Source organism: Platalea leucorodia, assembly GCF_965183815.1.
Source record: "Platalea leucorodia genome assembly, chromosome: Z".
Classification (NCBI taxonomy): Eukaryota; Metazoa; Chordata; class Aves; order Pelecaniformes; family Threskiornithidae; genus Platalea; species Platalea leucorodia.
Genome location: NC_138858.1, coordinates 56,422,251 through 56,450,242, shown reverse-complemented (window position 1 = coordinate 56,450,242; position 27,992 = coordinate 56,422,251). Strand labels below are relative to the sequence as shown.

Genomic DNA, 27,992 nt, shown 5'->3' with positions numbered 1-27,992 from the left:
CTGGTTTCTGCGCAGGGTGGAGGGCTTTGCACAAACACCAACACAAACCAGAGACACAAGCATAGCTTTTGCATTCCTAACACAGTTTCTGTGAGTCTGCTGAGGAACTGCTGTGTCTCACAGCACTGCAGTTTGTCTTTACCTCATCTTCTCACTGCCCTGTATTTCCAAGGGAAAAAAACGAAAACCAAAACCAAAACCAAAACCAAAACCAAAAACAAAAACAAAGAAAGCCTGTGATGCGGAGGGAAATTGTCCAGATCATCAGTAATGTTGCATTTGGATTGCCAAAGCTGAGGGAACAATGTTCCCACATCCCAGGGTGCATGCAGAGAGGACTCTCCATTCAGGAGCTGTCATTCACACACTTCTGTGCATTGTAATAGAGGTGCTTAAGGAAGGACTGGTGGTTACCCTGGAGGTCAGTTTCCTAAATGAATATCCAGCACTTCTGAGATCCTGTGGTAATGATAGCTGCAGGTAACCAGCTACCAAGGCATATTTCAAGGCACGTTTCTGTTTTTCTGCAGCTATACTGCCGGAGGACACACAGGGAACCTTTGCATGTCCTTCCTCCCAACTGCTGTTTGCTGATCAGCTCTCCATCGCAGGTGTACCCAGGATGGGAGAGCGCTGTGTAGGGTACTGTCTTCCTGCATCAAGATTAGGCCACGAACTTGTGTGATTTTTGTTTCTCTGCAACTAACTCCTACCCAGACACCTACTGAAAAGAGGTAGAAACAAAGGCTCTTCATTCCCATCAGCAGAAAGGAGATTTTGTGAGCTACTAAGTAACAGGTGTGAGGGGGTGGTGAGGAGTTACTGCCTTCATAAAAATTTTTTTAACAGCTGATTGGCTTGTAGCTTTCTTGGAACAACTGAACATGAGTATTAGCTCGGTTCCCTGGGGCTCCCAGTGGTTAATCCTCATCCAGGGATCCAGAGCAGAGCTAAAGACTTGCCTAACAGCTTTAAGATTTTCTTGTATGATGAATAGGAACTACAAGGCAGTTTGTCTCAGGGACTATTATGCTATCAGTACAGCTCTAGACCATTTGAGACCTGCAAACAGTCCCCCCCAGAACATCAAGTGTCTGCAGTGTTTAACACGAGTTTGAAGAAAGCTGCCAAGTTGAAGAGGAGCAAGCCTCTGCAGGTATGTTCGTTGGTCTGTGCTGTCCAGCTCTCCACTGCTTTCATTTAGAGAATCCCTTCCCAGGAAGAACCTGGTTGTGTTTCATGGATGCAGCAGCTTCCCACGCCTTGAGCACCAGCTCGAACACTGTGTTTGTGCCTGCTTCCCTGCCATTCTGCAACAGCATATTTTAGGCATGTGGCGAGAAACATGCTGCCCTGGGTTAGCCAAAGGAAACGGCCTCCTGTTTGGCTGTAAAGCAAATCTGAATCCCTCAGTTAAACACTCTTATCAAGCAGGGAGGAGAAGGAAGCAGTGGGTTTCCCCGGAGGTTTTTGCTCTACCAGCCTGGGGAAAAACCCTCTGGCAGGAACCAGTTCTCAGTGGTGGAGGAGCAGGGTCACACACACCTGAGAGAGAAGTGCTGCTCTGCAATGTTAATCAGTATAATATTCAGCAATGATCCCCTGCCCTCCTCCCCAGCTGAGCTGAATTGAGATGCAGCTCATAGAGGAAGGGTACAGAGCTCCCAGTGAACCTCTCTGAAGAGGCAGAGGCCCCACTGCATGCCATCCAAGGCCCATCAGCTCCTTCTGGGGGTGTGGAGGGACTCCAAGAGCCACAGCTCCAACCCAACGGCTGGCGGTGGAGTACTTTGGAGGCTGGACCAGGTGGGAGAGGCCCCTTTTCCTAGCTCTGAGAGCATTTGGAAGAGGAAGATTGATGCCCAGACCTGGGAGGTTTTCTTCAGAAGACTTTCTCAGTGCCGAAGTCAGTTACTTTGCTTTCCCAGCAACACTGCTGCGGACTGCCCCGGTGAATGACTGTCCACAGGATTTGCAAGGCAGGAGGAAGCTGTTGTCCACCTGCAGCACGAGGCCAGCGTCCGGGACTCACACAAGCTGGGCAATACCTCAGCTCCAGTCCCAGCTCCAGGGTGCACGTTGTCCAAGGAGGGGAAGGTGGAACTGAAGCCCACGTGGGATGCTCCCACCTCCATCCAACCGGGAGGACGCAGGAAGGAGGAGGTGCTGTGCCCAGTCTCCAGAGGAGTATCACAAGGTGAACTGGGGACATCAGGACACTACAGGAGCTTCAATCAGAAGTCAGTCACAAGACAGCTGACACAAGGTGTCTGTTTCTCATGAGTCCTTCCTGCTTTCAAGGCAATGGCAGAGATGACTCAGGTGGCTGCTCTCTGTGTCTCCTCTCTCCCTGCTGTGACAAAGAGGAGTGGAGATGGAGTACTGATAACCCATGAAAAGTGCTGGCACATGGCCTCACAGGGGATTCTGCCAGCTCTTCAGGACAGAGTGTAATAGAGGCAGAAGATGGATGTTTCCAGGCCACCATGAGGGTTGGCTACGTTTCACAGGCTGTTCAGAGATGTGAGAAGGCGTTGAACTTCATAGGGAGGGGAACTTTGCAGACCTTTGGGGGAAAGACTGTTGCCACGCCAGGAGGTACCTGGGAACTGCATCAGTAATAGCACAGAGGACAGAGATTGTATGGATAACCATATCAGAAATACCAAACTTGGGTATGGATGTAGCAAAACTGGAACCACTGGAGAAGCAGTAATGTGGAGGGAGTTGTTTATTTCAGAAGGGATTGAGCTGAGAAAGGGAAGGACAAGGGCAGCAAAGAGAAGGATCAAGTAACAGGATACTAAGGTATACAGGTAGGGCTGTCCAAGGACAACTGACACACAGCCCTACACCTGACCACTAAAGCCTGGGGCAGAAAAATAAATCAAACCTTCTGTCTGATCATACCACATGTAACTCACTGCAGCCAGGAGGGCGAGGAGGAGAGCAGGGAGCACAGGCTGGCTAGCAAGGGAGAACCCAGCACAGACAGATCAAGCATCCCCATGCCCAGACCCATTCCAGACCTGATGGCCTCAACATCTTCCTAACACCTACCAGACTCCTAATGTTATACTCTTAAATCTCCACTTTTTCTTGTGGAGACATCAGCATCTGAGTGCGTGCATGCTTCCCACCTCCCTGTGCACACATAACCCCTTGGCAGCTTCAAATGCATGTGCAGGGAAGCAGGGAGACCTTCACGGTGTGAGAGACTCTTCAAAGATCTCTGGTTAGGTTGACCATGTCAAATGTTGCAGTGATATAAACCCATTCTTCTCAGGTGCAACTTCAAACAGAAAATCTAAAAATGGATTAGAAGAAAAATAGTGGCTGTTATCAAACTCGTCAGGAAAGCTGAAAGGCAGAGAGAAGAGGTCTGCTTGCATTAACCAGGAACAGAAAGAGCAGATGACCAAAAGGAAACCTGGAGTCAAAGCCAGTTGAGGGGAGAGGAGACTGATTATAAAGTCTTTCTTGGATCAAAATGCAAACTGAAGTGTGAGCGGCAGTAAGCACCTCTTTAAGTCAGCCTTCAAGTGTTCCTATTTTCCATACACAATTAGCCTCACTAGAGCAGTAAGAGCTGCCTGAAGTCCCCTTAATGTAATCATTGCTTGTGGAAAATTTCCTTTTGCATCTTTGTTGCAGTTTTTCCCACAACATATCTCTCTGAATAGGTGATCATTTCAGTCAGAGTGGGAGGAAACATCTGGGCTCATCTGGCTCAATTAAAGTGCCTTGTTCCAAAAGCATAACCCATCATTTTCTGTTCATCTTGTTGTATTTTCACTTTTGTCTGAAATTAGGACACACTTGGAAACGCTAATTATTTCATGAACCATCTAACATCAGACTTAATACATCTTTTTTTGTTGTTGTTGTTATGCAGAACCCTTACTTTCGATTCTTTTGTCCACCGATACCAATGTAACACTGTTCGGCTTATCTCATTTCACAGCCCCTAAAGCCTTCCTAGCAGTAAAACTGGCGGTGTGTATGGCAACGTGCTCTGCACATCCAATGTGTCTGGTTGCTAGCAAATTAAGTCTCTGTGTGCTGGAGCGATGAGGAGGCAGATCGTGCTGTGCAGATAGCAGAAAGGACATGCTGTTAGCCAGCTCCCGCCACCCAGACCCCCCCGGCTGACGGGGTGCATCGCCCCAGGGCTAGGCATCGTTTGCAACCCAACAAGCCTTGCACCCAGGCATGCAGCAGGACTCCAAAGCATGTATGTAAAACCTGTCCTGGGGCCAAAGCACACTCAGTAAGCTACGCGCAGACCTTATGATCTTAGGCCCAGCTGCTGGGCGGCTCCTCAGGCAGAGGGTGGGAAGCTTTAAAAGGTGCCATGCCCCACAGCTCAGAGCAATCCTCAGATGCGGGGGACTGGCGCCAGCCCCTCTGCAGTCCTGAGGAAGGAATGAGCTGAACAGCAGAGCCTCTTGTGCTATTGTATTAGGCAACAATGTGCCTATTGCAGAAGGGCACGCGGAAGACTTAACAAGTGCAACTTTGGACCATAAGGAGAACATTGTGTCCCACGTTTAGTAGCTGCTGTGACAGGAAGAGGAGCAAGGGCAGGGATCACCTCCCTCTCCAAGACATTTGGGACAGGATTTACAGGACACACAGGGATGGGCTGGTTCCTCTGGTCTCCTGCCCAAGCACGAGGTATGGCAGGGGGAAGCAGCAGGAGCAGGAGAGTATGTGTCTCCAGAGGGCTGGCTGAGGGCACCCAATTCCTTTTACTCAGTCCCTTGCCCCATGGCACAAAAGGGTACCTTGCCATGACATGAGCCACTGGAGAAGGGCAGATCCCTTCTCTGATGCTGAACGATTAAACCTGCGTTTGCATGGTCAACTGTTCCAGTGCTTCAGGGTCACACCATCACAGACAGTGTATCAGGGAGCTTTCCAGAAAGCCCAAGGTCTGATCTGCCCTGGAGCCACAAGAGAAAACGCATCAAGACCCTGTTCCAGGGGCCCAGACCCTGCAAGGCAGGTGGATCTAGGATGGGGTCCTTGGGGAAGCAGCGTGCAGTTTCCCAGGTGTCATATGCTGTGTTTCCAAAATGTTTGCACTGAAGTCAGAGGTCCAAGATTGCAGCAGGTACCCAGCATCCCAGAGCTGCCCTGCTTCCTGCAGCAGCCCCTGCAAGCCCTAGAGCAAGCTCCTGCAAACACTCCTCCCTGCAGCGATGCTGAGCCAGCTCCCTTGTCAGATTTCAGTGTTGAGTCTGCAGCAGCAGGAGCAGAATCAGTTCTGCCTAGCGAGGTATTTCTGTCAGCCAGCATGCCACAACCACCAGTCTCTGTATCTGCAAGCTGCTTATGCAAAGCCCCGTGGTTCAACTGGCCAGCAGTGGCTCCCACCGCACAGGATGCGCCTAATCCTGGTGACTATGCAAACCATGACATTGCAAGTAGAGAGGAGGGAAGCAGCTCGTGCCATCTCATCCTCCACATCCCTGGGGCTGAAAGCTCCCTATTGGCATATCTGAAAGCAGGAAAGATGCTAAGTGGATGTGTTATTTGCTAGAGATCAATTATGGACCAGTGCAAACAGCTGATCTCCTACTGAATTCACTTCTTTATTATGCAATTTATTAGAGGATTATTCAAACAGCTCAGCTGGATCTTACTAGCACTTCAATATTTATTCTGCCCTTTAGCACAAAGCAGAGCTGCAAAGCATTAAGTTTCTTACTAAGCTCGCCTGCTGGGAAGACATCATGTTGCTAATGCCACAGAAGCCCTCTCTGTCCCCCGTGAAGCCTTATGGCCTCCCACAGACCCACCCCCAGGCCTGGCTCGGGGGCACAGCCCAGGCAGTGCAGTGCCCACACAGCGCAGCGCCCACGCATCACCGAGGAGGCACATCTGCCCAAGCCAGGTACCCAGCTGCACAGGCTGGTCTTCACTGCAGAAACCTGAGTTGTAGCTAAAAAGCTAAGTGGAGGTATGACTGCGGTTATGTTTATCACCAAGAGAACCACTTCAGCTTTCCAAAAGTGGCGAGAAGAATAGAAAAATCACCACTATTTCAGATGACTCCCAACAATGGAGTTGCGGAGAGGTTGATAAGCAGGTAATTCTGCAAAAGCTGCATATCTGAAAACAAGGCTCTGCCTCAGTGCACGTTTGCCAAGAGTGCCAGGCTGCTTTCTTGTTGATGCTCATTGCTCCAAAACTGAACGGCTTCAGCATCAGTAACTGGATGCATAAAACAAGGGCAAACATTATCTCAGACACAGCTGAATATCTGAGTACAGGAAACACACAGTCCTGTAGGACCTATACTAAAGGTACCAAACCTGAGATATTTTAGAAGCTATCTAAATATTCAGAAGTATTCACCTCCCATTGCAAAGTCCATGGTATTGTAGGTTGTTTGAAGGACTTCATTCTTCCTAACTCTTGGAAATCTCTTACAGGGGAAGGCAGGTGTCTGCTCGCCACAAACATATCAGTAGCACACAAGAATTTCTGAAATTTCAGGTCTTAAGAGGCCTTGGGCTCGTCTTGTCTGACCTAGAAATGAGCCTTGTAGCTCAGCCATACTCAGACCTTAAGCTTTATAACATTAATTCACTGTATTAGACCTCAAGTCTTGTCAGGCCTTGAACCTATCTTTCTTTGCTTGATTCCAGCCATCTCTGCAAAATTAGTTAAGATGCATCACCTGCACCTTACTGTAGGATTAGACACATACTGTCTACCTTGTCCTAGCTGCAGCAGCAAAATTGTCTAATGGCCAGTGTCTGCTCTTGACCTGTGGCTTTGAGCTTTTTTTTTTTTTTTTGCGCTATTGCCTAAGTCCTTTAGCATAAGTTTTGTTTCACTTGTGCAGTTGTGTGGTTCTCCCTTCCTAAGAAATCACATTGTATACAAAGAAACAGCAAACCTGAGTAATCACAGTATAATTAACCCTGTGGAGGAGAGGAGAAAGTATAACCTATTAGCAAGTGTGGGGTTGAAACATACAAAGATCATCCTAAATGTACCCAAGAACAAGAAGGAAGAAATTGCCTGCTATCAACAGAGCATTTGTCCTGGCAAAGGACACAGGATACCAATGAGCAATGCAGAGGAAGGGCTAAGGCAAGATATTGACGAAGTAACTAGTGCTAGCAGTAAAGCATTGTACTTTTTAGGGTAAACTTTTCACTCTTTTCCTTTTCTCACGTTGGAGGAGCCAGCTGAGAAGCAAAGCTGCGCCCACAGATGAAAGCAGGACACATCCAGGCCCCAAGCAAACACATGCTTTTGGGTTCACACAGGGACTGGCGGCAGCACTGCACCCGTGCAGACAGCCCCCAGCACCCTTTATAATGCTTTGCTCCTAGCCACGTGCACCTTCCCCAAGCTCTCCTATATGGGCTTCAGGAAATTTTCATTCCTAAGACTCAAGCCATTTACCAAGAGAAGGGTAGAAGAAAAATGCTTGGTTTTGCTCATGTTGAACTCTAGTGACTTCCTGGGAGAAAGCGCAGGGGTGGGAGCAGCAGGTGGATGTGTGCCTTCTCCTGTGCGTTGTCCAGTGGGGATCATTAAAAATGATGCAGCCTTTGTCCAGTTAAGGGATGCAAAGGTCCCCCGGTGTTCTGCAGACCTGGAGCTTAATTTCACATTCCTAGATAAGTGCATGGTCTTTTGCCATCTCCTTTCTTGTATGCATCTGCACAAACAACAAATATTTGTGCTAGGAAAAGTGCCTTTGGGAAATGCATTTGCATTTCAGCCTATGTATGGAAAAGAATAAAGAATTATTAAATGCCATCATGGATCACAACAATAGATCTCCCAGCCTATGCTAATCTTCCAGCAGATGCTGATCTTCCAGCATCAGAAGTAATCTTCTAATACTATTTGCATAGTGCTGAAATTAAAAAACTGCATTTATCATTTCTCAGTTGAAGCAGACACATTATGCTTGACAGCAACACAATTAGAAGTTGAAGCTCATCTAATTTTATTTACCATACACAAGATGCTTGATCTTATTAAAGATGCAGTTTCCAACCATTCCTCCAGGTAAAATTCAAACTTCACTTTTAAGCTCTTGTTGGTATCAGCTCCTTGTGAATTGCTGTCACTCAGGCTGAATTTTATATCTTCCTGCATGAGGGTAAATAAATGCAGATCAAATTTTCTTTGAAGCTTCTGGCATCTTTCTTCAGACAGGAAATTTCCCAGGGAAGAACTTAATTCAGCACCTGAGTTTAAGAATTTAAAATTCTGACTAGATGAATTTTGTGGCGTTCATGGTGGGGCATAGGAATACTGGTGAGAGATCAGTCTTTTCTGTCAGAGTGCGCGTTGAGGATGCCACTCCTGAGACTAGTGGTTGATGCTGCAGGCAGGCATCCTTTGCAACCACCCAGGAACAGATTATGGCTCAACAGCCTCACTGTGGGTGAAGCAGCCTGGGCTGAACAGTCAGTACAGCCTCATTTACTGGGGGCTTGGAGCAAGTATTGGCACAGTATAGCAGATTGCACTGCCAGGAAGCTTTGGCTGCTCAGTCTACTCTTCCTCCTCCCATTGCAGGCAACCGTGTCTGAGTATCTGCACTCTAAATACTTGCACATCCATTCTGAAGTCACTCTACTCATCACAGCCTGGGCACATGCAATGGACAGCCCTGTGATCTACCTACTTACTCCTTAGCCCTTTGCTTTCCTATGCTGTTTTCGGTTGTGTGTCTTCCCTCCCTGATCCAGTTCAGAGACTCCTCTTGTGCACATATCCTCTCCCCCTTTTCTCCAGCTCTAAGACCATAACAGCAAGGTTGATTACTTGCTCCTGCTTCAAGTAGTGGATCACCCGTTGTCATGGGGTAGCAGTTAAAAAGCAGCAGAGGCAGAGCCTGTGGAATCCTGGTGAAGGAAAGCAGTCAGCAGTGCCCCAGCTTGAAAAAGGAACAGCAAAGCCTGGGGAGATGAGCTGGGTGCCTCTGCTGCTCTTCCAGCCCCAGCCCCATAGACAGCTCCGAGCCCTGCCTCAAGTGTCATCAGCTCCATGAATTCAGACATCCAAAAGCAGCCCACTTTCTGCAGCATTCACATACAAAATACACAAACAGATGCAAAATTATTAGTGTGGCAGAGATTTGGTTAAAAAAACCTGTGGTGCAAGTGTGAAATGGCTATGAACACATCCTCCTGCCAGCAGATGGCAATCAAAACAAAGAAACATAATCACTTCTGATAAATAATTCCACTTGCAGTCAGGTGCATCTTATCCAAGGGAGCAATGCAGCTGCCACCCACCCCGAGGGGTGCATGGCAGAGGGCTGGTGCTCTTCAGCCCCAGCTCCTTGCCCCTCCAGCAGGGACTGCAGCTGCCTGTTCTCCTGGCAGAGCTGTGCTGGCAGCAGCCCTGCCTGCCATCAGAAGGGCTGGCTCAGGGCAGCCACCTCCTCCCCTCCTGGCAGGATGGAGAGGATTATCACCTACTGCGGAGCCCACAAGGCTGAGGACAGGACAAGAGGAGCTGCCTGCATTAGGAAAAACACAGCACGGAACAGAGTCCCTTCTGCCTCTTCCCCTTTCACTTTCCTAGAAAGTGAAGGGGGAAATTTTCCTAGAAAATTCCTAGAAAGATTTTATAGTCCTAGGAAATCCCCAAACACCCTTTTTTACATCTGGAGATGGTAAACAATTGCGGCTCAACTCTCCATGGGAGATGTGCTCCTCATGACACCCCCCACAGGAGAAGAAATACAGATGTCTGAAAGTGGCCCACGCCTTGCACATGTGAGGGAGCAGCTGCAGCAGGTGGGCTCAGAAGCAGATGAGGAATTTCCAGGTCTAATAGGTGTTAACACTCATGCTGGTAAGAGCAGCAGAAAAACCTGGTGAGAACTGGGAGTGGGAGAAGGAAAAGGGAGGGCAGTTTCCATGGTGAAGCAAGATAGTTGTGAAAAAAAAGGTTTTGGTAATAAAAACCCTGCATTCACCCCAGGTTTCATCATGAGTCAGCAAGGGCAGGAGAAGCAAGTTTACTTATAATATACAAAAAAGTCTCAGAGTGAAATTGTGCAGAACATGCACTGGTTCAACAACTTTAATTGAATCCAATGAAACACTTGTTTGGCAGGGAGGCAGCACACTGACAATCCCATCTCCTCAGCATGCAACTTGCAGAGTGCTTCTGCTGTCTTGTTGGTCACCAAAACCATGCACAAGGAAGCAAGCAGTGAAGTTCATCGATTGGTAATGGCCAAGTGAGGCCTTACTAAATATGAGCCCCCAAACACGCACACAAAGATAACTACTTCATTCTTGGGTCTGCCAGCAGCAGCACACACCAGAGAACTGCACAGCCGTTATTTCATGTGGGCCCAGACCTTTGATTAGGAGCAGAGACCAGAGGCTCCAGGAGAACAGCCAGCACTGATTTAGGGATTACAGGAGACGAAGAATCCCTTACAGTTTGTACTAAAAGGGAGTTATCCTTCCAGATCAAGTCTTCACCTACCTACACGCTCCATTTTCCCTTCTTCAGTGCTTTTTGCTCAGTTCTGCCACAGAAGGTAAAAATCTGCCAGAACTCCTCCTCTCACCCTTACAACAGAGGTGGTGCTGAGGCAGGGCAACCTGCATCCTCTTCAGCACTCCAGCATCCAGATCAGGTGTTTATGGTGCAGACTTGGAAGGCTTTGGCTCAGATTGCTACAGGCTGCTCTGCACACCACAGTACACAGTGTTCTGCACAGTGTTTGTGCTGTCTTTTTTTTATCCCCCATTCACTCTTACTGTTTTATTCACTCTGCTTGATACTGAACTTAAAGCCATGCTCTTTCTTTCTAACACATTCTGCCTACCTGGTGTAATTACTTACTGATGCCTGCCAGCTTGACACTGCAAGATTTCCATCTGCTGTGGATTGTACTTCCAACTCAGTCTTTCAGAGCAGCCAGAGGCTTTGTACATGGCAAAGAAAGATGCAACTAACATTATCCTTTGCTGCAGCAGTAGAGTACTGGAAGTTGATGTCAATACATTTTTCAGTAGCTTTGCACATTAAGAGTAAACAGATTAACAGCAAAAGTATCAGCATGTTCTGTATGGGATACAGGGAGAAAGATTGGTGAGAAAATGCTAGAAGGCCTATCTTAATATGTTCTTATAAACCCATCACACTATTTCAAGTAGTAAGCAGAATATAAAAAAACATTACCAATGGCAATGGCCCTTCCCTCACAGAACTTTGCTTTGCTTGCTTCTCAGCTTGCTAATGCTCTCTCTCCCATGCCATCCTCCATTGGTCATGCCTGTCCATTCTCCCATATACTCCCTATTTTCCACCCTTCTCCTTGGGGATCCCCTGTGGTAATCCTACACTGCTATGCTTTTATTTTTTAAAGCAACTTCCTCAATGCCACCAAGTGGAATGTTCCCAACTATAGAAGACCCTGCTTCCCCCATTCTTGTTTGAGAGCATGGAGTCAAAAGATGCTTCTGGGCACCTTGTTAGTACTGTTCCATCAGCAACTCCCCTTTCTCCAGCATTCCCTCACAGATTCCCCAGACCTGCAGTCCTTCATCACCATATGTCCCACGCCCCCACCCTCCCTACAGGTTGCTCATTCCTCCCTCCTGCCTCAGTCTTGTCCACTTGTTCCTGCTCTCCTTCCCTTTGATTACTGTCATGCACCTATGCAACAGCTTCCTTTGGGGGACAGGACGGCATTGCACTGCACCAGCTCCTGCTCAAGAATCCCTCACAGCCAGCAGTCTAATAACCTGAGCCCAGAGAGCAGTGGTGAATGGAGTCAAATCCAGTTGGTGGCCGGTCACGAGTGGTGTTCCCCAGGGCTCACTGTTGGGGCCGGTCCTGTTCAATATCTTCATTGATGATCTTGATGAGGGGATTGAGTGCACCCTCAGTGAGTCTGCAGATGACACCAAGCTGGGTGGCAGTGTCAATCTGCTGGAGGGTAGGAAGGCCCTGCAGAGGGACCTGGACAGGCTGGATCTTTGGGCCAGGGCCAACTGTATGAGATTCAACAAGGCTCAGTGCCGGGTCCTGCACTTCAGTCACAACAACCCCATGCAGTGCTACAGGCTGGGGGAGGAGTGGCTGGAGAGCTGCCTGGCGGAAAAGGACCTGGGGGTGTTGGTTGACAGCTGCCTGAACATGAGCCAGCAGTGTGCCCAGGTGGCCAAGAAGGCCAATGGCATCTTGGCCTGTAACAAGAACAGTGTGGCCAGCAGGACCAGGGAGGTGATAGTGCCCCTGTACTCGCCCCTGGTGAGGCCGCAGCTCGAGTACTGTGTTCAGTTTTGGGCCCCTCACTACAAGAAGGACATCAAGGTGCTGGAGCATGTCCAAAGAAGGGCAATGAAGTTGGTGAAGGGTCTAGAGAACAATTCTTATGAGGAGCAGCTGAGGGAGCTGGGGTTGTTGAGTCTGGAGAAGAGGAGGCTGAGGGGAGACCTTATTGCTCTCTACAACTACCTGAAAGGAGGCTGTAGTGAGGTGGGGGTTGGTCTCTTTTCCCTTGTAACAAGCAATAGGACAAGAGGAAACAGCCTCAAGCTGCGCCAGGGGAGGTTCAGGTTGGATATTAGAAAAAATGTCTTCACCGAAAGGGTAGTCAGGCATGGGAACAGGCTGCCCAGGGAAGTGCTTGAGTCCCCATCCCTGGAGGTATTTAAAAGATGTGTAGATGTGGTGCTTGAGGACATGGTTAGTGGTGGACTTGGCAGTGACAGGTTAACGGTTGGACTTGATCTTAAGGGTCTTTTCCAACCTTAACGATTCTATGATTCTAAATTCAGCTGCCAAACTGCAGATCACACTGCAGGGACTCCTCTCCAACAGGAGGAGAGACACTTATGAAGAAATGCTTGGTTTCTAAGAGGTTCAGTCAACATCAACATAAATTAGAACCATTTCTCTAATGCTTGCATATTGTTCCAAAAGAAGCAGTGGAAATGCTTTGGGTATTCAGGTCATTCCTCCCTTGCTAAAGAAAGAAACATGCAAAGTCATTTTGTTTGTTTTAATTGATCACTGGCTAAGTTGTAATACATTTCAAAGCAAAATATTCTGTTCAAGGACATCATGCGAAACATTAAATCTACTTTTAAACAACACTTAATTTGACTATATTACCTTTATATACATACAGGTATAATTTTCATTTCACTAGTAGCAAAATTTCTTAGTACATTGCATTTCCTGAAAGATGGCAAAAAATAGGACTTGAATATCTGTTCTGTCCTTCCACATACCCCAAACCAGAGAAATCACAGGTATAGAAAGTACAATCACAACTACAGGGAAATACAATAAAGACCTCAGAGAAAGCTAAGTCCTTATCAGAGATGACAACTGCTTCTAGAAGTCTACATTGCAAATATACAGTACATTCCACTAAAGAGTTTTGGGAGTTCTCACAATGCCTCTTAATCCTCTTTTGATAATAAAAGCTTCTATGACAACATGTATCCTTCATAAAAATGACTGAATTTGTATTTTTGGAGCATATGTTGGAAGTTTAATACAGTCTAAACTGCAGTGTACCATAAGTTCACCCAAACAGAGAGCAAGAAAGCATTGCAAAAGTCAACAAGATCAGAACCACAGCTCAGATGAGTCACCCTTTGCTCCTAGGCACTGGGCACCTGGTAGCTAGAGGTAATCTGCACCAGGGACAGACTCAAGGAGTGGGAAATGATACATTCCTTCTACAGCTTTTGCAGGTCAATCACCTGCAAGTTCTTGACAGAAAATGTCAACTGATTCATAAAGCACAGGCAACTGTACAAGACTAATTTGAACTTATTTACAAAGCATTCATTACATTGCAATTGTTAGACAGAGCTAAGGAGCAACAAGGTTTCCACATTTATGCAACCCCTGAAATACTCCTGTGAGCAGAGAATGCAATGGGCAATAGCTATGCAAGCATACAGACACTGCTGGGGAAACTGCAGTCTGGCCATGGGAGGTGGAATGGTGCACGCAGCCCAGCAGTCCCAAAGGGCAGCCGAGATTTCAGTTATGCTCAAACTCTGCTTTGGTTTGTGCAAAGTCTTAATTCTGTGCACGCAGCTTTGAGACATAGTCTGCATTCTTGAAGGAACTGTTATTCTGTGCTTGGCAAGACAACATTGGAGGAACTTTCTAGAATTAGCAAGAAAATAGAGGTAAACAAGGCATTTTTCATGAGCACTAGTTACCCTCACAGGTGCAATGCCAAGGACTTAGCTAGTGTACCAAGGCAATGCACTTCATCAGCACTGTTGTACGTTTTCCATTTGGTACTTGCTGAAGGAAGCTACCATTGATTAGCAAACTATCTGAACTTTATCCACGTGACAATGCAGAGGAACTTTTCCTCCCAGGCTTGGTGTCTGGGAATCACTACCCACTAACAACATTGAGCATAACCCCATGATTCAATATGAATGTAAGTGCTTAACTGCTCCTTTTCTTTCTCTTCCCTGCTGTTAAGTTCAAGGAAATCTGACAGCACTAGGAAACAGTAAACCGGCATGCCCAAGGTTAAAGACATCAACTCATTTCCTCCAACATGGTCAAAACACACTCTTCTCCATTTGGCAGGTTCTAGCCACACACACTCTTAACACTAATTTTTCTTCACAGATCTCTATTTTAAAAGTAAAGTTCCCTGACTCTCCAGATCTATGTAACATAAGCAGCTTAATGCAGAAAGAACTAGTGGAAAACTGCCCTATCATTTTATAGGTCCTGCTTCATAGCAACTTCTGCAAAAACAGCCAAGCACTTTTTACTGCCACTTGTCTATCGCCAGTCAGTAGCACTTCTAAAAGGGCTGGAAAAGCTGGCTACAAACCAGGTTCTTTCTACTTGTCTAGAAGACCTGGTTTTAGCAGAGGTGGGTAGGAATAGGTCAATGAAGAGAGAATTAGAAAATAACATTTGAGATGTAGGTTAGAGTCTGGATATTCTTCTCTACTCTTCCCCTTAATCTATGTTGCATTGTTTTTCTTTGCTCTTGCAATAACCATGTCAAGCTACTCACTTTTAAGAACTGGATCCTAGTAGGCTGCAAAGGAGGCATGGTATTAGTCAGTTGTCATTAACAAAGGAACTGCAAACATGGGCCAAAAGGCACAGTGATTTGCTGCAAGAGTCAAGGAGATGCTTCACAATAGAACTTCAGGTGCCACCTGTGAAGGCTGGTAGACACAACATGAATCTACTTGCAACACTCGGTCACCTCAACCTCAAGCTTTGCAGTCCGCAGAAGCAGATATAAAGTCTAACTTTCAGGACATGATTTCACTTCATTTCAAAATTTAACTGTGCAATGTATAATAAGCATGAATGGAAAATATACATTTTAAGCCCAGAAAAAATTCACAGTATCTAATCAAGTCTCAGCTTAATCAATTTTTCTGTAGCCTATTCTAAAAGCTTTTCAGCTTGTGGACATTAAGAATACAGCTACAGTGAAATATGTGTGTAATAGTTTGAGTGCAGTCCTACCCCAAACAGCAGACAACCAATTAACAATGAAGTACAGAGTGTGAGAAAAGTTGAAAAGCCCTCATTCCCAGATTTTTTACCATTTTTTATTACTGTTTTAAGATTAATTCAAACAGAACTTCTGGACTTTTTCTTCCAAATGGCCCTCTCCTTTAAAAGCAACATTAAGACTCAATATATGTTTATATAAAATTTACCTTAACTTCCATCTTCCCAGATTCCTGTAACTAAAAAAATTAATATCTAAGCCTTACACTATGAAACCTTTAGTGGTCCTCATTCTACTTTATCTTCTAAAGAAAACAAAACTTTAGTTTATTGTGTTCATGTTCATCATTTGAACTTTTAGAGTTTGCTTACAGGGCCTTACTGAAATGTAACTTTTGGCACATTTTTGTATGCAACACACCTAAATGACCCAGTTAAACAAAAAACCCAAAACAGTTCATTGTCAAGATTTGAAAGTTTACCACACTGAGCCTCTCCCAGATTCCTAGCATCAAAATTCAGCTACACAGAAAGAAGGAGGATAGAGGAATCAGCCAGTTCCCCCACTGAGGACCAGAGCTGATTAAGCCATAAAGTAAGGTGAGGGGTCCTGCCAACCTGACTGAAGTTTCAGTAATTATCAAATGGCTTTTGGAAGAATCCACAGCCAAACTCCATGATTTTCCATAATTTTAAAAAGAGGGTATCAATTTCAAGAGATCTTCAGTTCCAGCTAAAACACTTGCACTCACATTTCCTTGCTCACTTAAAATTACATTGAAGGTTCCTCTCCACTGTTAAAGAAAACTTCGCAAACAAGAGTAGATAAATAAAAACAGAAATGTAGACATCATCCAGAAAATGCTACCAAACATACAAAGCAGAGAGGAAGATAGTTTCCTCCTAGTTTTCAGTTTTAATTTATACACATATTTCAAGAAAAGAGCAATTAAAAATGTGTCCCTCAAAATTAAGTTGCCTGTATGTGCTGAAAGGAACATGGGTTTTTAAAGTAGTCCTTCCTTACTAAAAGCAGCCCCTTCAGAAATGCTTTATCTCTCAGCTGTATACAGAAGTGCAATCACAGTCATTATATATCTGTGTATGTCTTTTTAAACCTATTACTAGATATCATTTTCCCTAGAACTGTAAAAAGCCATGCAGGTCTCCAACAAACCTATCCTACCAGCAGAAGCCTTTAATTTCCATGGATGCAGAACATGAATACAAAGAATTAATGAAGTGTCACAAGGAAAAAAAGATTAGTTCCTACTCTAAAACAGACAGCAAGTTACCTGTTTTTATGAAGAAATCCACTGAGATTTAGGACTGCTTCAAAGCAGTAACTGAAATACAACTGCAGCTATAATACATAACCTTCCTGATCCATAACTGATCCTGGCTTCCATCTTAAAAAAAAAAATCACAGTAGCTGAATATATGTGTGAATATACACACACAAAACATTTTATCAGAGGTTAATAATTAACTGTGTTAGATCTGAGCTTATACACTATCAATTGTAGCCTGTGTTCACAAGTCTCTACCCATCAGCTCTCAGGCTGGCATAGTAGTGGAAAACTTCATCCAACACACTGTTCAGGTGGCATTAGAATCTCACGTTTTCTGTTCACATGTTGCTCAGCTGAACAGTTACCTCTGACAATGGTACAGCTTCCCCCTCAGTTAAGCATGCAAAATGTATAAAATGGCAAGATGATCAAAATATCCCCTTGAATGCCCAACTGTACTGTTTCAAGAGACTGCTGCCAAAGCTTTAATACCACAACACTAATTTTTAACATTTTCAAACTTGATATGAAAATGGCATTTTATTATTACACAGAGTGTAACAGTCATTGGTCATTTGCATTCATTCACCCCAGCACTAGTGAAAAGCTGCCTTCTGAATAGGGATGAGAAAACATGGCAAGTTTTGTTACCAAGTTGTGTCTCTGCTCATCTTGCCCTAGCCAGTGCGTGGAAGATAGGTGAGCAGAAATGCAACAGTCTACCACTATACCCCATGTTTTCACATAGACTGATGTCATGCGTATCTCAAAAATATAGAAGGTCAGACATGCAGCAAAATGTGTTAAAGCACTGTAGTATTTACTCAGACAAATCAAAGCAGAAAAAAATGTTTTGTGCTTACACTTCAAGTTTCAAAATAACATTATTTCTATCAGAGTATCTGAAGTCTAATGGAAGGAATGTTCCACTTAAATTGGAAGCAAAAGACACCATTTAAAGAACTAGGAAAATAAGCATTGGTCAGTACTGCCTTCCAAAGGTTCATAATAAATAACAAAACAGCAGGAACATGCAGACCTTAAAGTCAGGATTTGTTTCTAGATTCATGATACGTAAAAAAAGTTAAAAATCAAGAACAACCCTGGCTGTCTTTTCCACATTTGGGGTCTTTTTGGCTAAACAACTATTAATTTATTGTAAGGAACACAGGTATTGTCAGAAAGCATTATTTACAGAATGATTATCAGATTGATTACATAAAATACAGATGAAAATATACACCTTCAGGTTTGAGATAAGCCAAGCAAATTCACTGCTGATAACTAAAGCGCTTTGAATAAGGCGATGTGCACCAAACATCAAAACTGAATCACAAAACTACTGAAAGTAATAGACAAATTGGGGAAGGCAGGGGTAAAGCAAAGATGAATGAAATTGGAATGATTTATAATTAATACTAGTATACCACAAATCATGGAGCTTCATTAAAATTCTGTTTTACCATATATAAAACTGAAAGGAAATCTTTACTTCCATACTGTGATTCCTTCAAGTACTGAGCAGCTGTTTTTTTAATGCATCTATGTAATGCTCTACATCTTACAAAATATATCCCCACAATTAAGTGCATGATTAGAAACTGTGCTGAAATCATGGAAAAGCGCTTCATAAATCATAGGCGCAATAAAGTCACAACAATGCTCAGCTCCAGTTTTTTGAAGTAGTTCTGTAAAAGGTGAAGTTTTAGAAAAGGGACTTCGATCCCTGGTTTTCGAACTCTGACCATGCATCATTCAATTCCATGAAGATCATTTTGGCATACTGCTCATAAGGTTGTCCTGTGGCCTGAAAAAAAACCGGAACATATTAGAAGCATAAAAATATTAGGAATGATGTGACTTGGGAAGGATCTTGCCCCTTTTATATTTGCTACCTTGTTCAACAACTTTAGACTGCTATGTGAATATAATTTTGCAGACACACAGCCCTGCCCAGTCTTATCCAAAGCTTGCCATAAGCATTTTAAACAAAGCCAAAGCCTTGGTTTCCTTACATTACTTCAAACTTCTAGTGCAATTCATAAATAACTGGAACTTAGCTAAAAACAGTTTTCCAAGCTGTTCTTTTCATACATAGTTTTAGTTAATATTAGTTGATGATCAGATCTGGTCATTTTTGGAATTGCTTCCTGACAGACCTTGCAGTGGTGTACAAGAATAAAATTTAAGCACTATTTAAGAAGACTCCTTCCCTGCCTCTGGGCCAATCCAACCCCAGTGGTTAGTAAAGATCAAAGTCCCTCCAGATGAGATGAGTCATTTTAACAGGTTCTTTCCAACACAAAAGTGAAGCCCAAGAGCCCTCTCCAGTATCCTTCCCCTTCTCCTACTACTGGGCTTTTGCCAGCTGCAGTACTTTATAAACCTGTTTAGGGGCAGAAAAGAAACCAAGGAAGAAGAAAGTGCCTCAGAGATGTGTTCCGACACTGATGCGTTAAGGGGCTTACAGAAAGCACCAAGAAACTACCACAAAGGTGGAGGAAACCACATGGCCGAGAACAGCAAAGGACAAGGGTAAGAAAAGAAAAGAACAGTATCTTGTTTCTCTGTTATGGATATAACACAACATAGGACAGACTACTGCTCACTGAACCACCAGTGAAGGCAAGCCCAAAAATTCAAACAAGGTGTATTCAACGCTTGTCTTTATATCTAAACACAGCCTAGAGCAATGACTCAGAACAAGAAGCTACCTTCATATACTGAGAGACTAACAAACAGCAATGGAATGCATTAAATATTTTAAAAAGACAACTGGAATGTCATATTCAAAGTATTTTTCAACTGCTGATTTGTTTAGTAAAGTTTATTTTTTCTAGTTCCTAGTAAAGTTGTTTAGTAAAGGAGGTTCACCAGGTTTTTCCCACCAGTTTTGCTGTGGCAGCCTCTGAGTCTTCATATACTGGTGAATAGTCCTAAAAGACTTGAAGTATCAGCTGGTAGAAATAAAGCAGGTTCCACTAATCAGCATTAAACCTGCCAGAAGTCAGTCAGAACCCAGCATAACTGACTTTGGTGCTCAGTACAACCTTTACAGGATCTTTCATTTGTTAACATTTGTCTGTCGAATTCTGTGCTCTGTCAGGGTGACAAGAAAAATCTTGTACTGCCTGAATGCAGTAGGACACCAAATTCAGAAACCAATGGAAGCAAACTGAAGAGCATCTAGGGTGCTGATCAAGAAGCAAGGCTGCAGCACATGTCAGTGAGTAGTATGGTGTGGTAAAAGCAGTTTGCATTCCTTCTAAAGAAAAGATCAGAGGAACACACTCACCTTATCTGGATGAACTACAAGCACTGCTTTCCTGTAGTACTTCTTTACTTGTTCAGGAGTTACTAGATCTGCCATGCTGACTGGTTTCCATTTATTTTCCCCTTCCCAAAGCACAGTATGAAGAGTGGATATTAATGCTCTGATATTTCTCTCCTTTCCTTCAATCCATTCAAGAATCTAGGAAAAACAGAATGTATAGAACTGAATGCATCACTGTAAGCATTCTCAGTCTACCTAGAGATATAACCTTCACTCTGTACAAGACTACAAGATTAAGACCCAAGTACAGTTGTCTTGCTGCATTCAGCCCCCAAGTCCAACTGTCTTACTACATTCTTCTTTCTGGCATCCAGATCATTAGCCACCCAAAAGTGATATTTTGCATCTGCCACTAGGGAATAGCTCATTGTTATTAGTTTATTGCAGAAATTCAGTCATTGCAAGAGTAATTTCTGATAGTTACATATTACAAAACTCTATATAATTAATGAGAAGAGAATTGACAGGAGTAATTAAAAACATCTGTTACAATTAACATTAACTCCCTGTCAGGGCACAACATTAGTTTACTAAAGTTCTTGATTCATACAGAAGTTTCAGAGGACATACATTAATAGTTAATGTTTACTTAAGCAACGTGCAGGGGTGCACAAACTAAAGCGTTCTTTCAGATATCCTCATAAAAGTTGGTTAGAATAACTGGCCATTTCACAGACTTTAACTGCAGTATTCAAGCCACTGATATAGTGATACAGTGTCTTCATTAAACACTGTGCTATGTAATATGAAAATCTCTGTCTTCTATTAGCAGTGAGTATGGTAAATAAAAACCTGTATTTATTTTACTTATGGTGATTTGTGTTAAAAACTACCCATGAGCTGTGCACACTCTCTTCAGGTAAGACGCTTCATGAAAACAAATTTCAGCATCCCTCCAAAAGTTCCTTCATGAACTTTTCTAAAGCACCATAAAGACTACAAAACTGAAAGTGTATTACTATGTGATGCTATCAATGAGTAATACAAAGAAATCTGAACAGCTGATCAGGTAACAGCCCACAGACTAGTTCTATAGCCCATCTCCAGAACTGCATCCTTTAGTAATTCCTTAGGACAGCAGTAGCACACGTTAACCAGCAAATGCAAGTAAGTGGTCACCCTGAAGAGAGCTATTCTCACCTGCCTGTTTTTTAAAGTGTAGTTTTGTATTAATTGGCCAAATCTATCTTTTCTAAGGAGACCAGTGGGAAAACTAGAGGTAAAGAACAGTTCTGGCTTCAAGAAATGGACTCTGACAAGAAAACAGGTTCTTAAATTCTCCAAGCTTAGCTGAAACAAACAGGAACTTGCGTTCCATCCACACGCTTTTTGTGCTGTTGTCACTGCTGCTTCATTGCCATCTGACTCTTGTTCATGCTAATTAATGTCTATAGTCATATGATTTAAATACAGACAAAATTTCATTCTGCTTTATCGGTTTGCTCTGTTAGTCATTGTATCCTTCTGCTCTGTTATCAGTAGTTCTAAGTATAAGCTCAGATGTGCACTTAAATTAAAATCACTGTTAAACAAACCTTGAGTTTCAAGGGGTCCATATCTTTAGACATTTCTTGTTTTCTCATCTCAGCAATTGTCTTTGGTCCCTTTTTATCAGATTTAGCTGAAAACCCTTGATTAGATAAGAGATCCTCAAAGTCATTTTCTGAAACTTTTGGCTTTTGACCTATAAAAGGAGAAAAATATTAAATGAAAAGTGATATAGGAGAATACATTAATGGGGGAAATACATTGCACTTAGATACACCTGCATGACATTTCTCACTACCATGATAAATATTCTTCAGTGGCCTGATAAACTCCACAAGAACATGTGACTAAATACTTGCATGTCCTCTTTTTTTCAAAAATGGAGGAGATTCAAGGGAGTACACATCTACCTATTAATGATTTTGGAAATGGTTCCATTTTTCCACTACAAAGTAATTCTAACTACTGTGCAGCCGTTTTTCAAGTGACCATATACTCAATACTCTAGTCAAAAGTATGTAGTCAACATTTAAGTATATTGAAACTTATGCAGAATAATGAAGGAATAAAACATCAACATGAATAGTCATTATGGAACCAACAAATTTTAGAGAACTGTAGAATATTTAGAGAACTGTAGAATAACTGAATTCTGAAGAGGATCTCATCTAGTCCAATCCCCACTCAAAATGGGACAACTTGATAAATTTCCCAGGTCCTTGTCCAGTTGAGGTCCACCTGTTTTCAAGGATGAAGAATCACAACATCCCTTGCCCCGCTTCAGCATTTCATCATGCTAACTGAAATTTTTTTTCCCCTGTTCTCCAGTCAGACTTCCTGTGCTGCAACTTATGCCCACTGCCTCTCCATCCTGTCACCTCCTTTCAGATACAGATCAAAAGAATCATTTCAACTTACAGAAGTGCCTGCTGTTCACTTATATGCCAGTGAAAGGGAGGCATAATACTAATACCAACCCACCAGGAAATTAAAATTTTCCAAGAAGGTTAATGTAGAACAGGCCATGCTAATCCCTGTATCTCTCGGTTTGCCTACTCAGTTGGAAAATCTTAAGGGACTGGTTCCAAGAACAATTCCACCTGCTCCTGTCCCCATCATTGTTTGAAACAAGAATTGCCAGTAAGTTTAACCTCAGTCTTTCTTAAGACTAGCCGCTATTCTTCAGCTAGGAAAAACATTGCATCTTTTTACCTGTGTATCACAAGCAGCTTAGCATGAAGCCACGTTATCAACCATCTCTCCCTGGATGGATCAAATTTACCTTTCTAACCCAGTGATACAAAACCAGTACCCACGTGGATGAGTAAATATAGCCTCGAGACTTTATGCCCAAACTTGCAAATATTTGGGCCATGGTCAGCTTGTCTCTGCAATACTCTAGTGTAGCTTTGCAAAAGCAGGACACCAGATTTGCCAAGCTCTTTTCAGATTTCTACTAGATACAACCTAAACATAAATAAAAAGACAAAGGTACAAGAGTTTCTGCAGCTAACCGCACATTGGACTAACTGCACAAAGGCCATAAATAATGCCTTCAGAAAACTTACCAAAGCTTGGGGTTCTGACTCCTCTTTCTTCTCGTCCTCCAATAACACTAAAGTTTACTGTGTAATTGGGTTTAGCTGCTGTGCTGGATTTAGTCTGGGACTGCCATGAAGTACTTTGTGGTTTTGTGGATTTCTGCCACTGATTTCCTGACTTCTGAGATGGAGCAGTCTTCTGACCAAAGCCACTACTCGAGAGTCCGCCACTGGAGGAACCTAACAATAAAGACTAAATTAGTTGTTCAGTTTGGTATCTGTCACCTGTTTAACACAAGTAAGACAGTTTGGTCTTGATATCTAACCACAAAGTTCACAGTGATACCGCTATACAAGAGCAAGTGTAACAGAAAAGTGTGTAAAATGAAGTTAAGAGTCTCATTAACAAGTAACTTGGATGGCAGGAGCTAGAGCCATTACTGAAAGTCCTCCAGCCTCTTACAACTCAAGTTCTCAACTGTCAGCTTTAGCAGAAGCATTCACTCTTGTCTGATTGGCCAGTCCTGTGTAAGGCCAGAAAATAACTCAGCAGTGACAGTAGTTCTGCCTCCCAATTCATTACACTTCAGTGTCTGTTAGTATGCAGAGGACACTGAAAAACTAATTATATGATCAAGAAAATGTAATATATTGAGAATATTTTCAAATGAGTGCTTTCAAAGTGTCTAGTGATTTCTTGTACTACTGTTTAAGAAAGACAAGGTGATTATTCTGCAGCAGCATTAGCAGGGAATGTTGCACATGAGTAAAAGAAGCACTGAAGCCTGCCTGTTGCAATCACCGTGGTGTGATCTATAGGCCTCTATCAACATAATATTGACTCAATTTTTAGTATCCCATTTCTCTTCATTAAACCAGTATAAATAACACTGCTTAGGAGCTTCACCTGCTACTCACTTTGGGAAGAACACACAGGGCTTTTACTCCACTCTACAATACTCACTGTAAACAAATTGAGCAGAATAAAGCTCCAACCTTTTAATTTCATTACTCAGCTTTTTGTCTCATTGATGAGAATAAACCAGAGATTTTTTTTATTCAAAACCAAGCCACCATTAAATTGCCCTTAATTGACTTCCTTTGGAAAGATCCCTAGAAACTCAGTTCCCTTGACAAGTTGCATATACCTAGCATATACTCATCACAGGGAAAAAATAGCATGATGACTGAATTTAGATAAAGCTAGACATTTTGGAAGAGAAACATTTTATACCACACTTATAGCATCCTAAAGCCAATTAAGACCTCTTCACATTGGAAGAATTCCCTAAAAATGACAGAACACAATTCAAAACTAGTGGTCAAATATGGTTACACACCTGAATCCAGCCAAGAAGTATAATATGAATGAAATACTGACACTTCAAAACCAGAAATCTTTATAGCTTGGTCTTGAGTGACAAACTTATGATCCTGTCATTATTTTCTTGGAGGAAGGTGAATTAGTATTTGCATCTCCACATATGTTATTAATCAGCTGCTGCTCCTTAGAACCTAAGCTTCAGCTCAAACATATTCCGAGCCAGTATAAACCTACCTGTTCTTTTTATTTTTCCCCCCTTATATTCAGCCTAAAGCCTCAGAAAAACCACCAAAGCTTGTCAGGGTATACACAGCAATGTAAACTGTTTCCTCTTTCAAAACTGGTTCCCCAGACCTTGGCTCTACTGATAGCTCTTTTTGTAGCTACTGCTCATACTTATAACAGCTTACACAAGAGGATGTCTCCCCTGGGCCATGTACAAGATACCATACTATACCTCTAAATACCACACCTGATAAAACCTAGCATTGCAATACAACACCTGATAAAATCTAGGATTGCACTGTTTTTTCATGAAAGCACTCAACTACATAGTCAACTCCGCCTTCACTTCTAACTTGTGAAATTTACAGAAAAACAACCCTGTTAAGAGTACATGACCTTGCAGACTGAAAAATAATATCAGTCTACTACTCTTTCAAAGCATTGAACATTCATTATTTCAGTCTTCAAGGCCAACCAGTTCTTCCTGTAGGACAAGCCATTACCTCACTATCAGCAGGAACTTTTCAACACCACACTCCTACTTTCTGGTACAAGATCAATTCCTAGAAATTAAGAGTGTGAGAACGCCAACTATCACAGAACACCATTGGTATCCTACCACTAGCTTAATACACTACTACTGTCTTTAGCTATTGTTTCTTTTCTGTTCATATAGCATTCCCAATTAAGCAACTCTTCTTCCAGCATAATGACTTGTATGTGAAGGCCAAAAAACACCTATGAAAAAGACAACACTGAGTCTAAACTCCAGTTCTTGTAACTTCTTAAAAATTCAGTTCAAGCCTGAGAAGGTTAACTAGCACAGTGACATCTGGCTGTTTTTTAATGCAGTCATTTTTCCTATTGAAAGTTAACTGAAAGACTAATGAATTGACCTAAATCCTGCTAAAATCAGTACAATTTCTTCCACTGGTTCACCTGCACCTGCAAGTCAAAGGGAAATGGATATTTTTTACTGTCACACTATCTATAGATTTAACAAGTCCATATTAACCTGAATTATTAAACTAGAAAATTTTTGTAAACGGTTTACTGCAGAGCACCCTTATTGGTACTGCTTCAACACTAGCGTTTTGCAAGTAATTATGTACAGGCAGCATAAAGAAGCCAAACATTGTATGTTACCTTGTGTTTATATAATTCCACCTAGAGGATATTCAATTCAATACACAATGCTAACTGCCAAGGCAACAGGATAAAACCTCTGTCAGCTCCCAGCTAAGGGAAAAGCACATTTCTGCAATTTAGCAACTCAGCCAACTATAGGCTGCTCCAAATAGTTCCTACAACTCTTGGCAGCTAGTCACATTTAACAGCTACAAATCAGCCAGTTGCTATGGTGGTGTGGTCCTGAAATGCAAAGACCTCAGCTCTTTTTATTGCCCTTAGTTTTTCTGCTGTTTGAGAATGCTGCAGAGCTAATTCCTGAGTTTGGGGTGAATATAACATCCTGGGGCAAGTGTTACTCTGCGATGTGTCTCATCTTCCATAACTTCTTGTGCACACCACTGCAAACTGACAATTGTTCATAATGCTCATGGTACAGGTGTACAAGTATGGGCCTGACTTGTGCTCATCTTACAAAACATGACAAATTTGAGTAGCAGAGCTATTGAATTCAAAGAAAAGTACTGAATTAAAAGGAAAACAACTGTCACTTTGAACCGAACAAAGAATTTAATCCAGTTTTCATTTTATATCCTTCATAGCATGGTACCAATCAATGCTAGATAAGAAACCTCATGCTCAGTTATTGAATCAGCAACCCCTGGTTTCTCTTACCTTCTCAACTAGATTCTGAAGTATTAAGTATCTATACTGTTTCTAAATCACAGCTGTGGTTATCTTCTGAAATATTATTCTAGATGCTTCACACAATCTCTGTAAAGATTTCATCTTTTCTTGTTACTTGTCTGCTCTTAGCAACTGCCTCAAGCTGGTTGTTAACAATTAAAAGGAAAGACTTTCCTTTATATAAGCTATCAGTTGCATTTATTGGTACAAGAAGCAAATCAAACCACACAGGCATTAAGTGTAGTCCCTTAAAAGATCTTACCTGGAAGACCAGATCCAAGATTGGCAAGATCAGCAAAAGGATCAAAGTTCTGAGATTTAGCCTGGCTGAAAGACAGACCCGAAGACACACTGGACTGGCTCCCTGTGGTAAAAGGTTGACCTGTATAATAAGAAAACGTATCATGTACTTGGTGTATTTGGAAATTGAGAGAATGAATAAAAGTACTATTTCCACAATACCTCGTGTAAACCTCCCCAGCTTTCTGCTCCATGACATCTTTTATCATGACAAGGATCACCATTACTATAGACAACTGAAACTATTTGGTTCCTCTGCCTTGAACTTATTCTGAAAAACCACACAAGTGCCTTACTGAAGGGGCATTTAAGCACAAAAGCATGGAGTCCTTTAAGCAACAAAGGAAAAAGGCATAAAGACACATTAAGCAGTTTCAGGTGATTAAACTGACCAAGTCTGGAGGGTTCCTTATACCCTCTAATGGAAAAATTTCATTTCATAATACCTTCAAAAAGAGGCTTCAACTGTGGTGATGCTACATTGCTGGTTGCTGAGGAATCTGCCCAAGAATCCCATCCACCTAAAAGATCTGGGTGGCTTGTAGAAGATGATATTTTAGGTGGGTCTGGTGTCAAATTCCCTACAGAAGAAAAAAAAAAAAAATCTTATGATTATTATTTTGAGAAAACCATCACAGTAATGGATATTTTGCCAATACCAATAGAGCTGTGTACCACATTGTCAGCTACAACGGCCAACTACATGGCTTGCTTCAATTTCTCCATAACACAATCATGGACTTAAAGAGGACTCAGAAGGGTTCTACCACTGGGATTCCTTCATTTGTATTTGAAACATCCCATGCACTTCATAGAGAAGATATTTTCACGCACAGGCAATGCTATGAATTTAACAGCTTAGGTCTCCTGGGCAAAAAGACTAGCTAAGGGAAGGCTTCAGGGCACACTGCTCTTCCTGACAACACAGCAGGTAGCCAGAAAGCAGCAGTGCTTCATGAGATGGTGCTCTGTATCACTCAGCAGTCTGGGTGCTACACAGGTGGAACCAGGTCACTTCAAACTGCAAGTTTGACTACCCCAAGCCTCATGTGACAAAGGGAGCTCTTGACAAACTAATAGCCTTTTTAGGTTCAATACATGAATGAATACATGCAATTAAAGAGCAGGACACAGGAAGACTTCTCTCTTCTGGGAAAAGACTGGGAAAAGATCGAGACTCACTAGTTCCA

General features: G+C 42.8%; 1 protein-coding gene across 3 annotated transcripts in view; it reads right to left on the bottom strand.

Moving 5' to 3' along the window:
- Positions 1–13,007: 13,007 nt before the first annotated feature.
- GAK (cyclin G associated kinase) overlaps positions 13,008–27,992 on the bottom strand; it is a 74,882-nt gene continuing 59,897 nt past the window's right edge. For all 3 annotated transcript variants that reach the window (XM_082336812.1, XM_082336813.1, XM_082336814.1), the window contains 6 exons: positions 27,249–27,383; positions 26,765–26,884; positions 23,166–23,378; positions 21,645–21,793; positions 20,071–20,247; positions 13,008–18,582 (listed from right to left, as the gene is read on the bottom strand). In XM_082336812.1, coding sequence (XP_082192938.1) covers positions 18,481–18,582; positions 20,071–20,247; positions 21,645–21,793; positions 23,166–23,378; positions 26,765–26,884; positions 27,249–27,383 — 896 coding nt within the window. In that variant the 3' untranslated portion in view covers positions 13,008–18,480. The remainder of the gene's footprint in view (positions 18,583–20,070; positions 20,248–21,644; positions 21,794–23,165; positions 23,379–26,764; positions 26,885–27,248; positions 27,384–27,992) is intronic.